The sequence below is a fragment of the Lissotriton vulgaris genome, chromosome 4_1 (genome assembly GCF_964263255.1).
Source record: "Lissotriton vulgaris chromosome 4_1, aLisVul1.2, whole genome shotgun sequence".
NCBI lineage: Eukaryota > Metazoa > Chordata > Amphibia > Caudata > Salamandridae > Lissotriton > Lissotriton vulgaris.
In genome coordinates this window covers 1,517,253,407-1,517,266,212 of record NC_141691.1, presented here as the reverse complement: position 1 = coordinate 1,517,266,212, position 12,806 = coordinate 1,517,253,407, and the positions used below count along the sequence as shown (strand labels likewise).

The 12,806-nt window shown below is 46.7% G+C and overlaps 1 protein-coding gene across 1 annotated transcript; it reads right to left on the bottom strand.

Moving 5' to 3' along the window:
* Nucleotides 1-5,349: 5,349 nt before the first annotated feature.
* Nucleotides 5,350-9,448, bottom strand: LOC147724175 (transcription factor Sox-17-alpha-B-like). The gene is made up of 3 exons (XM_086918003.1): nucleotides 9,148-9,448; nucleotides 5,799-6,536; nucleotides 5,350-5,717 (listed from the first exon to the last, which is right to left on the bottom strand). Exons 1-3 carry the CDS (start codon nucleotides 9,446-9,448, stop codon nucleotides 5,350-5,352), a joined length of 1,407 nt encoding a protein of 468 aa, XP_086774129.1.
* Nucleotides 9,449-12,806: the final 3,358 nt, after the last annotated feature.

The window sequence follows — 12,806 nt, the reverse complement described above, 5'->3', positions numbered from 1 at the left end:
GTGGAAGGTCTTTCTGCTGCTGATGGCAGGCTTTTGACTCCCTGTTGGCCCTACTTGGAACTGTACGCACTGCCATATTATTCGACATTGAAGACTTCAAACACACCAAAGGCCACCAAAAATATGCTTTAGAATGGATAATTATATCCAATTTTCTAAGAGGGCTTTCGATCCACTAAAATTATACAGGACACCCATTTGTCTTCGAAATATGCATTGCACTTTCCTTAGTGTAAAAAAGTGGTTGTTGTTATTCGCCATTTACTGTATGTGTGAGACTTAATGTATAAATATAGGACATAGGATACGTTTCCCAAAACGCTTCACTCTCCTCTCAAATGACAATGTACATGTGGTGGCTTAATAACTAAGAAAGCTTGGCTAGATATGATGCCTCGACTAGAATGTGCCATGTGTTTGTTCTCACTACTCTCTAAACATTTCTTTTAATAGGGTCGTTCAGTAGTACATAATATCTTATTGGTTATACATAAGGTAACAACACTGCATATAACACTTTTTTATTATAACTTTGCAACATGCTGCACAGCATCCACGCTGCTCTACAACATTGCTTAAATATGTTGGTAATGCCAATAGCTCTGGCTAAACACGTATAAGGTCCCAAAGGCAAGACCTGTTGGCTATGCCAAAGCTTGTTATTCTTGTGTTAATTTCATCAGACTCCTGTGACCTGCCATGTGTGGCATCCAGCACAGTTAGCCAACTAGCGAGACTTTATTTATCTATTGAGAGCCCGGTGTGCTTTGGTGCCTGTAGCCCCTTGTACATTTAGACAATACAGGTTGGAATACATCTCTGCTGTCTGCCGTGCCAACCATCATTCTCTGAAACGTTGTCCCCCTTTCCTAGACACTCAAGTCACTTAGTACTGGCAGATGATAGTGATCTTTTACAATAATTAACTTTAGTATCAGAGATATACTAAGTAACCCATTTGGGTGAAATGATTGCAGTCTTCCAGTTTGCTACATTGTCCAGGTAGTGTTCATGAACATTAGCGGTTTCAAACTCTGCTTCTACACCCATACATTTCTTTGGTTATGTGTCTTTGCATTTCAGGTGTATTTAGGATTCTCAAACACAAAGCTTTGTGAACATGAGAACTTCATGACTAATATATTGAGCTTTTAGCCAGGCCCTTTGCTTTAACTGCTATGCAGTTTGTTTACCATATACTTTATTTGGTTGGTGGTTTCTCTCCTGAGACCACCCTTCATTTATGAGGTAACAGATATATAGTACCATAACTAGGATACATGTGTGCATTGTGTTTTGTGTGCTTTACTGTTGATGTTTACTGTTTTGTTTTCCTTGCAAATATATTGTATAGTTACCTAACACACATCCTTAGCTGGACAGCTGTGGTATACAGTACAAATACTCGTCCCATACGTCTCTGGTGTTAGTGTGTTAAGCCTTAAGTGCTCACCCACTTCTACAAAGAGGGGGGGGGAGTCTGATATGAGGCCATCTCATGTTATAGATTTGGTATCTTTGCTTCCCCTTTGTGAAGAAAGTGACAACCCATGTGACTACCTGATGCAGAGAGCCACCCAGACAAGTCGAGAAAACCCACATCTGTTTGCACAAGTTGTCCATTCTCTATTTTTCTAAAAAATTTCCATGAAGTTCATGTTTGTTTGTTTCACCATTAATCAAAGGAATCACTCACACACACACAGAGTCCAGGGAGGACTCTCATACGGGTCCTCCTGCCAATGTTCTTGAGCAGCACCCACCTTAGGGACCTGGATTAAGGTTACTGGATTGTGGGAGTGAAGCTCATAGCTCCGTATTGGTGCAAGATCATAAACACTTCCTTGAGAACCGGCGTCGTACCAGACTGCTGCCTCAAAATTGGCCAAGTCACGCCACTACTGAAAAACCAGGCCTTGAAACCAACGATCTGAACAGCTTCAGACCCGTCTCCAATCTCCCTCTCATTTCCAAAAATCTAGAAAAATGTGTTCTCCTGCAAATAACCCAAACCCCTGGACAACATCAACTTTCTAGACCCACACCAATCAGACTTCAGAAAAGGCTGTAGCACTGAGACCACGATCCTCAACGTCATAGATGATATCCACAAATCACTAGATAATTACAAATGCTGTCTACTTACTCTCTTGGACCTTTCTGCAGCATTTGACACGGTTGACCAAAACCTACTCATTAAGGCTCTTCAAGAAAGGGTAGGTGCAGACAATGTGGTCCTACAATGGTTTTCCTCCTTTGGACACAATCGCTCCCAAAGTATAAAAATTAAAACTTTTACGTCTGACCTTCATCCCGTCAGCAAAAGTGTTCCCCAAGGATCAGTGCTCTCGCCCCATTGTTCAACACATAAATGGAACCCCTCACTACCCTATTCAAAAAAGCCAACATCCCCTTTCAAGTCTACGCTGATGACAACCAGATCTACCTGGAAACCTCCTCCACTGATGACATTCAGAGACTCCATGACACGCTAAAAGAAGTCTAACACTGGCTATCAACAAACCACCTAAAACTCAACCATGACAAAACCGAAATCCTCCTTATCTCTAACAAAGAAGACAACCCCCAATTTGCAGAATTGCTAAAATCAATTGGCACCCTCAACAGCAATCTCACTCTGGCTAACTCGGTTAAATCATTAGGAATCACCCTAGATGCTAAACTCGATATGGCCAATCACATTAGGAACTCCGCTAACGGTGCCTTCCTCAATGTGAAGCTACTTGCCAAAATAAACCATACATCCCGCCCAAAGACCTCAAACTAGCCACTCAATCTTTGGTGATATCCAGACTCAACTATGGGAATCCAGGCCTTACCGGTACAAACAAATCTCACCTAGCCCCCTCAAAACAACCCTCAAAGTAGCAGCCAAGAACGGTCTCCAGAGTCAAGAAATATGATCACATCTCACCCGCATAGAGAACTAAAATGGCTACCCATTGAAATACGTGCCAGCTTCAGAACTGCTTACCTCACGCACAACGCCCTGCATATAGGGAAACCCAACTACCTGGCTTCAAAACTCAAGAGCTGATCAAACAAGGAACCTAAGGAGCTCTAACACCCCTCTTCTCATCCCAATGAAAACACTTAAAACAAAACACTGCTGTGAGATACTTCGCTGGAAACGCTCCCAAAATCTGGAACTCCATCCCAATCGACATCAGGGCTACCTCTTCCTTTGTCAAATTCAAGAAATGAAAGACCTCATCCTCAATCGTGCCTTTCTAAGCCGGTAACAGCCGCTGATGCGCACAAGCCTGCACTTTGTAGCATCTTGACACTGTGACACTTAAACCTATGTCTTCCCCGCTCCCCTCCTCCTCATTCCCTCCTCCTTGAGAGGTTCAACCCAAGACCTCATGCACCCATTGAGGTTTCTCAGGTCTTCCATACCGCAATGTTGCACAGAACGCGGGACCTCAGAAACAATACTATATACCATGATCTATTGTGTTCCCATCGAGGATACTCAGGACTTCCATACCTCAAGGTTACACAGCATGCTGGGACCTCCGAAACTATATTATGTACCATGACCTATTGTATTATACTGCAATCCTCTGGTTTGGCCAGTGCTATATAAAACTTCTCAATAAATAATAAATAAATGAACCTCATTCAGTGGTACATCCTGACTGTAAACCAGAACTGAAGACACCCTGTGCCCTCAAGTAAAAGACCAACAGCCCTGGTAATGGGAAAGGCAGCTACCACTGGAAATGGAGGGAAACAATGAAATATACAGAACTTTATAGGGGACCACAAAAGGAAGCCCCTTATATGAAGTTGTTTCTATTATGTTTGGCTTTGATATTCAATAAAGAAATGAGACTGTGTCTCAAGCAGCCTTCCACCTTTTACTTTAAAAGAACCTCATAAAAGATCCCATCTGCCTCATTGGTTAGTGCCACATCTTTAAACTGGTCATCCACGTTGATTGGAATTGACTCACTGTCGCACCTGCCACATAACTGTGATATAAGCTGGAGCTTCACTCCAGCACTTTGAAGACTCGTACCAGTTTTACATGCAGGGAGCTGTGGTGTATCCAAGGTGATGAGTTGCAGGTCTCCCATTGGATAGGACAAGGTTTGACTGTGGTCATGGTGCTATCTGATCCCTGCTGTCTAGAAGTGATAGCCATGGCTAGCCCTCCAGCAAGCCCAAAGACACCATAGAGTGTATACCAGTACTGGTGTATATAACTGCTCGTAGGCCCTCCAGAGCCCCATCATAGAGATGATGTCAATGTGCCGGCCTGCGGACTTCTAGGAGTGATGATTCTGCGTGGTGAGTTTGTTCCTCTGCAACAGTGAGTGACCATTTTTTTAACCCTTCGGTGCTCATGACGGCTCCCAGCTGTCATGAGTCACGGTGGGCGTGTACTGATGACGTCTGGGAGCCGTCATGACCACGCCCTCGATCGGAATGTTCAGCACCAGTGCGGAATTCCAGCCGCAGCCAAGGTGTTAATGAAGCTGCCACTGGTGTACAATTGCCCTTATATCGAAGTTTAGCTTTTGAAGTATTAGTGACCACACTGTCATAAAACAAATACATATAAACTTAACCAGTTTTCTTTTTTTTTAAATGATACCCTCCAGAACGGTCATTATTGCCAAGAAATGTGCACTCCTTTATCTGTGCAGATATACCACTTTTAAAAATGGGAAAATCCTTTGCCCTGCTTTTAGCCTAAACACTGTGTGATGGACTAGAAATAATAAACTATTCTAATAAGAAGGACACATCAGTAATTTTATAAATATATATTTATTCTTAGACTTGAATGCCAATACATTAAAATAAATAAAAATATTAATCATACTTAGTTGAACTCTATCCTATTTACAGTTGTTGGTATAAATATTCTCTCAATGTTTCTCTTGTTAGGCATGTGCAACTGTGCTCTCAAACAATTGCCTATATTTGTATACTTTGTTGTTGCGGGGCTAAAAAAAATGTCAATTTCCAAAGTTTTTTTCCGACCTATAGAGACATAAAGCAGTACAATCTACATGTTGGAAGGCGCCTATAGAGACATCAGGCAGTACAATCTACATGTTAGAGGGCTCCTATGGAAACATAAGGCAGTACAATCTACACGTTGGAAGGCGCCTATAGAGATATCAGGCAGTACAATCTGCATGTTGGAAGACGCCTATAGAGACATCAGGCAGTACAATCTACATGTTGGAAGACGCCTATAGAGACATCAGGCAGTACAATCTACATGTAAGAGGGCTCCTCTAGAAACATCAGGCAGTACAATCATCCGCAAACAGAAGAGACCAGTCCACTGTACATATTGTGAATCGTAGCTCAAGAGAAGACCGCCTCTTGGTCAGAACCGGACACAGAATACAAGTACTGCTCCAGTTCAGTCCAATCCAACTCCCCCAAGAGGTCAGCCTGCTGGACCTGGTTCATGTTCTCCACAGTGTGGTAATCGGATAGTGCGGAGAGCTGCCCCTCTTCGGGTGCCCACCCATAGCTGGTAGCACTGGTGCGCTGTATCTGCCTGTAATACGTATGAAGGAGTGTGTCTCCATCATGCGCTTGAGGGGGTGTTGGTACATCATAAACATGAGTGGTTGTCTGCCCATCATGCCCATGAGGGAGTGTCTGTCCATCATACCTATGAGGGGGTGTTGCTACATTATAAGCATGAGGCGGTGTGTGTCCATCATGTGCATGAGGGAGTGTCTGGCCATCAAACCTATGAGGGGGGGTGTATACCTCATGTGCATGAGGGGGTGTCGCTACATCATATGCATGAGGGGGTGTGTGTCCATCATAGGCTTGAGGGGGTGTTTGTCCATCATAGGCTTGAGGGGGTGTTTGTCCATCATAGGCTTGAGGGGGTGTTTGTCCATTGTAAGCGTGAAGGGGAGTATGTCCATCATACACATGAGGAGGAGTCTGTCCAGCACAGAAATGAGGGGGTGTCTGCCCATCATACATGTGAGGGGGGATCTGGCCTTCTATAACACTTCGTGCAAAGTCTGTGTTGCTGATCTGTCCGGTTTGGAGGTTGTCCCCCTGGGTCATGGGGCTGAGGTGGCTTCCTTGGAGTGCAGTAAAGCCAGGTTGGTGCGGGGTGGGCATGATCTGGTAATCTCCCTGCAGATATGAGGCCGGGAAGGCTGGGCTGCTCTCCACCATGTCTAGAGAGTAGTAGGCATCAGCACCGAGTGAAGGGAACCCATTTAAGTTGGCATCTAGGCCCAGGTAGTGCCTGTAGGGGTTCACGTGCTGCTGGGGGTGGTAGCCCTGTGTGTCAAAGTATCCCAGGCGCAGGCTCTCCAGACAGCCCATGCTTCCGCCCTGTTGGTCGGTGAGGCTCTTCATGGACTCAGACTCGCTCTGATTGGTCCTCTTCGCTTGCTTTCTTTTCCTGGGTCGGTACTTGTAGTTGGGGTGGTCCTGGACGTGCTGAACTCGGATTTTCTCCGCCTCCTCAACAAAAGGGCGCTTCTCTACCAGCGATAGGGCTTTCCATGACCTCCCTGTGAACGCAAAGAGTAACAATGTATTAAAATATGCTTACACAGGAGCATGCACAACAAGCTACAGAACGATGCACACATGTACACCTTTTCATGGATACTCCACATTCAAAACGTGACGGTGCATGAAAGCGCTCTCCCAGAATGGGGAGCGACACGTAACACAGGGAACGAAGCACACCTTAGGTTCGTACACAGAAGAAGAAGAAAGGGCGACATTACGCGTGCGTAGTTTGCGCAGGAGAAAAAACACGACTAGGTTGGCGGGGGAAGTGCCGCAATCACTTTATCGTAATTACATATAGAATATAGGAGTGTCCAATGGAGAGTCTAGAAGAGCATTACAATTATGATTCGCAAGATTTAGGTAAATGATATGCGCTGATCTCAAACGACCCTCGGTCACAGGTAGAGCCACGAAGTCTAGCCTCGTGGCCCCAGTGCATCAAGTAAGGTTTATTCACATGAGCCGATGTTGAGAACAGATTTCTCTTAGGGATCTCTATTGGCATCTTGAGCGTAATAAATAACGGTCGTGCGAAGGTTCAGCATGCGCCACAAAATAAAATGTCTCCTGTATTTCCAAGACTATTTTAATTTTGCGCGCGAGCACATGAAACTGCACGCAAATGCACTTACATAAACTTTCGTACACAGCAGAGTTCAACAATTTAAAATTGCGTACTTTGCTCCAACTGAATACTCTTTCTGAAAAGGAGCCTTTCATGCAATTGAGAGGGTCGCATTAAAAGCACCTTTCACTCAAGTTTCCAAATTCTAAATCGGTCCCTCCGCTGTTCTAACCATGATCACGAAAGCGCCCCGAGGCTCTAACTGGGTGCGTGAAGCACAAAGTATGCATTCGTTTAGACACAGCTTTGTTCACTCATTCATGCATTTATTTATTTTCAGGTGCTCACTAGTAGATTCCCTCATCCATTCAAACGGTGTCGTGGTTATGCTAGACACGTGATCCCCCACCCTGTGAGGTATCGAAACTTGAGCCTGTACTCGGTAAAGCAGGGGCTAATGTTACCCCACTGAACCCACTATAATTCCAGAGGTGGCAAAAGACAAGCTGCGAGCTACAAAGCTGGCAGTACATATTTTTCTTTTACATTGTATTTGATACGGGAAAATGTACCGCAAAATCAGAACACGCGAGTGCCTTTTTATCAACTATTATCTGCGCGCCATTTAGGAGTTTTTAAGCCTACATAGCGACGGGGCTTCTCAAAAAAAGTCGCTCCCCAAAAAAAGTCCCTATGTGCGAGTGTTTTCTTACTTTCCAACAAGCAATCTGCAAATCTTCAGCACACACGCACGGTCTGATTTAAACTGAGAAAAGCAATAATTCCTTGACACGCCTCTCAGTGAGTTGGAGCGCTGTGGTTAAACAAGAGGAGTGGGGGTCATCTACAGTCCGAGACAGGCTCGGGTCGGTTGTGACCAGAAGTGACTTGTTGCCACTGCCCGGCCTCCGTCCACGTCCAGAGAGGCCCAAGAAGACTGCGAGCGCAGCCCCCCTTCAATCACTCACGAGCGGGGACCTCACCTCATAGGGACAGGGCTTGACATTGATGAGATATAGAACACCCCTCAGTGGAGTGGGTGTAGAACACATGCGTAGTAGAACACCTGCGTAGTAGCGTAACTGTGAGTGGGGACGGACGGGGGTGATACAGTCTGAGGAGGAGACGAGGTCGAAATGCATCATACTTTAAAACAGAAGCCTCGAACCTCACAGCCAGAGTTATTAACATAATTAGATTCAAATGCAATATCGAAATAAGAATAAATCAAAAAATTGGACTTGCTTAATTGGTTAAAAAAAAAAGTGCCAGGCCCTTCTCAGAAGACCACTGCAGCTTGCACCACATATTGCCCCTTCCAGCGCTGCCAATACCCTTACTAACAAAACACCTAACCATCTGACTCCTAAAAGTGTGACAATTCAAACTGTTTTAGGCCGCACTAAGCTACAATAATGGCGTGGAAGGCTGGTATTCATGTTCAATGTATATTGTCTTAATAAGCACGATCGTTGTGCACATCTCAAAATTAAAGACAGCGCCACTATGTGGTGGACTGTCACTAGAGCCGGTGCGGACATTTAAGTGCTAGTGCTGAGCATCGGAAACCACCGGCTCAAATTAAACACTGAAATTCCCAGAAATATGATATTTATAAAAAGTAAAATATGTATAAACAATTTTAGCAGTAACATACAGCAGTGGTAATCGGGCCCTATTCGCTTCAACCTCGGGTTCTTTAGGCACAATATATGTATAGTAGGAATGATCTGATGCCTCGAGTGTGTGGACACTATGCAGTCAACTGCACGTGTTGTTTATGGAAATAGTGTAGGAGGCATTTCTTCTGATGTAGGCTATCTGGCTCTGGGTAAAGAGGCTTCTGTTCAAACCTCGCCAAACTGTGCGATCCTGGGTAAATCAACCTATCTCACGGAATCCGACATCACTTATAGGGTAACATTGAGTACTTAAAAAGTTAAAACAAACTTGAGTGCTACGCAAAGGATTGGAAATTCGTCTTATTAATCAGTATTATTAAGTGTTTCCTAGTTTAGCTTCTGGGCGCTGGGCCTTACCTAGCAGTTTGCTGAGCTCGGCGTTCTGCACATCCGGGAACCGTAGAGCCAGCCGTTTGCGCTCGTCCTTGGCCCAGACCATGAAGGCGTTCATGGGCCTGCGGATGTGGGCCTCGGTTTTGGGGCTCCCTCTTTTGGGGATGCTGCTCACCGCTCGGTCGCCCGTACTCTGCAGGTGCTTGTCCAGGGTCTCGGGTGCCCACTGGCAGTGCCCGGGCTGCGTCATGCCCAGGCGAGCCGCGCAGGAGCGCCCCACCTGCAGCTGGTCGTCGCTGGAGTATCCGGCATCGGGGCTGCTCATCACTGCGCCGGGCCGGGGGTGCGAGGGCAGGAGCAGAGGCCTGGTGGGGGAGAACACTCGGCTCGCTCACGCAGAGAGGGGTCTCGGGGCCCTTAAGCTGTGTCCGAGCTGCTGAGACTCTCGCTGGCAGACCTGCTACAGGTAGGAGGCCGCACTGTCCCCAGGCGCTTCTTCCTGATCTGCTGCCAACGGGGTGAAGGCCTCTTTAAGCAGACGAGCAGCCAATCAGGGGCGGGGGGAGTGGAGTCACTCTGAGGTGTTAGAGGTAGGATGATGGATCCGGGGGGCCGGAGCAGCCTACGTGCCCCTGGCACCTCCGCCCCAGTGGGTCACACTGAATCATTCTATGTCCAATTTCTTTATTCATGTGTGTTTATTTGTTTATATTCTTTTTTTATTCGTTCATTTCTTCAATGCGAAAATGCTGGCAGCATATCAGGAAGCCGGCCTCTTGAAATTTAAAGCATACATTCACGATAATATTGAATGTGCGATTAAAATATTCATTATAATAGCGCCCACGAGACATTAAGCGGTTTCTTGGCGCTTGATAAGCAGTGTAAGTTGTCGCCTAACTTGGTGGTATTCTATTTTTCAACCTAGGAAAGATGAACGGCTGCTTGCGCCCTCGGGACTCGGCCCTGGCGGTCTATATGCACAGATCTCTGCCGTAGGTACCGACACGTTATTGGTCATGAACTGCCCTGAGGTCTACCACTTCCCGTGCCTTGACGATCGCGTAGCTCACACAGTCTGGTGCGGGCTCGTGGCGTCTATTAAATACAGGAACAGAGTGGGCACTTGCCTCTGACTTTGGTGTAAAGGCAGCGCTTTTATAACAAAAAACGCACACATTCGACTATTTTGCAGAGCCTTGCTCGGCTACAAAAATGCTGTTTGTTGAATGAATGAATGAATGAATGAATGAATGGCATTTTTATACGGCTCAAACTTAGCCCCAAGGGGCGTCAAGGCGCAATACAAACAAACATAAAAGTCCAAACTACCAGATAACTAGAACAAGAGGCCACACAAAACCCTAATATACTTGAGAGAAAAATGATGATAGCTTTGTGGGTTTCGCCTCATTCCTACCCTGGCACACGCGCTCATCTAATTACTTACACAGCCTTTCACTCCCCCACTCAGTAGAATCCCTTCCTTCAACTCGTGGCAATAATTCCACTCAGCGCAGTCTCTTCAGAGGTTGGGCGCGAGGGTAATTTCTGAGGGTAGAGTTTTATATGTAACTGTGGTGTGGCCACCACAGCGCCCTGCGGCAAATCCCTGCACTGGCGCAGATGGTACCGGGCCGGGCACAGAGCCTGGTGGTGCATGTTTCCCGCCAATCTCTTCAGGGCGCACAGGGTTCGGGGTTTCAGCCTTCTCGGATGCTGAACACTGGGGCCTTTACCTCATAGAAGTCCTTGCAGTGGAAGGACAAGACAACGTCCGCCTTTGAAGGAGATGTAATCTTGGTTACCACCCGAGGTACAATATGAATCAGTAAAAAATGAAGCAAATCGTTTTGTACCATTTCGTGTGCTAGCTTAACGCAGACACTTCCAGACTGGCGGAAATGTATTTTGGGCCATACAACATAAAGCTGTTCACTGGTGAAAAATGAAGCAAACGGCGCTTCCATCAAGTATCCTACATACACGACGTGGCCTGAGGAACGGTTAATTCGAAAACGAAATTATGGGCTGCTCTCCCATTCTCTTTAAGCAGGCGACGCGTACAGGGGAGAACACGTTTGCTTCATTTTTGGAAGAAACGCGTTTCTCTACTACGGCCAGAACAAAATGTTTGCTCCTTCTGATGTCACGGAATTAGTACAATAAATTGTGCAAAACGGATTTGCACTGATTTCCCGGGCACGACCCGAGACAGGAGTCTGTGCAGGGTGGAGCACGGGTGGTGGATGGGGCGGCGAGCCTGGGAGGGGCTGCGAAGAGGGAGGGTTAGTGTGGCCAAACAGCGGCAACGCGCAGCATCCGCGGCCCTCTCTGGGCCCCGATTGTAGTCGCAGACAGAAGGTGCCGAGGCTGAGATAGGTGCATACAATCACTTCACAACCCTTAACTCGCACAGGCGACGTCAAAACGCCCCCGGGCCTCCCGGCTGCTTCTTGATAGCACCGGCTCTCGGCACTAGAACCGAATTAATCATTATTTTCCCTTATCTGATGGACCCCGTGCAAATATGACTTGAACCCCTTCAAGAACGTGGACGGTATGCGAGGCGCAGCGTAAGTGCGCCACAGAAACAGAGTGCATAGTCAACAACCTCGTGTGTGTCTTTGAAATGCTTCTCAAGCCAGCCAGGGACCCCACAGCCATCCCGTTTACTTGTCTGTTAATATGTGCATTTATGCTACGTTTTTCATATCACCTAGGCCTGTTCAATGCCTTAGCATCTAACCCATTAGCAGCATAGAAAACTCCATGTCCATTAAACAGCGCTAGGGCGCCCCTAACAGTGCCTGGGTCCAAGGTGCACCTGTTCTGACGGGCGTGTGGTCTATCTTACTGCCGGTTCCGGGAACAGGGCCCTGCTATTAATAATGTTATCGCTCTGCTAGTTTGCCATTTGTGGAGCTGGGGTAGTGACGGGGCCCTGGGCTTTCAAAACTGCCTTTCAAGGGCTCCAACCCACAGGGAAAATGCCCGGTGGAATAAAAGGCCTGTCGGGCCTGCCACGGCGTGCCTTGTAACTCTGCCTTACTTTGATGCTAGAAGTGGTCTCTTGTCAGCAACAGGGCTACCCAGACTGATAAACTCAAATACATACAGCACGTCTCATCTACACGTGTCTCACACAGGATAAGTCTTTGAATGGGACAGTCTGCGAGCCTCTTGGGGCGATGTCATCACTAGCGCTTCAGTTATGTATTCAGTTATTTCCTGAGAGACTTTTTGTAGTGATTGGAAACCATTCCTAGGAAAAAAAAAAAACACAGCGCAACTTCGAAGTTGTGAGTTGGTTTCTCTTGGAATCATTTGCACACTCAGTGTTGGGAACATTGCACTACACATTGGTGCGTCGTGTGGGTTCGCGCATATTGCGCCTGTGGTAATAACGCTCCCTTGGCAGTGCCCGGCCGCGTGACCCCGCGCCATGTGGGTATCTGGTAGTGCGCGTGTTATTGAGGCCGCAGCGGGGGTACCAACTCGCCCTGCTTATCAGAAGAGCACACAGCTCTTTTACAATGGGATCAAAGACGCCTGCTCCACTCAGGTGACCCGTGTTTGCTCGGCAAGACATGTAAATAAACTAATACAGAACGAATAGATGCATTTTGGCAGAATCGCGTCGTGGGATTAAGGGGGCTGCGTGCTATGTTCGATAAATATCC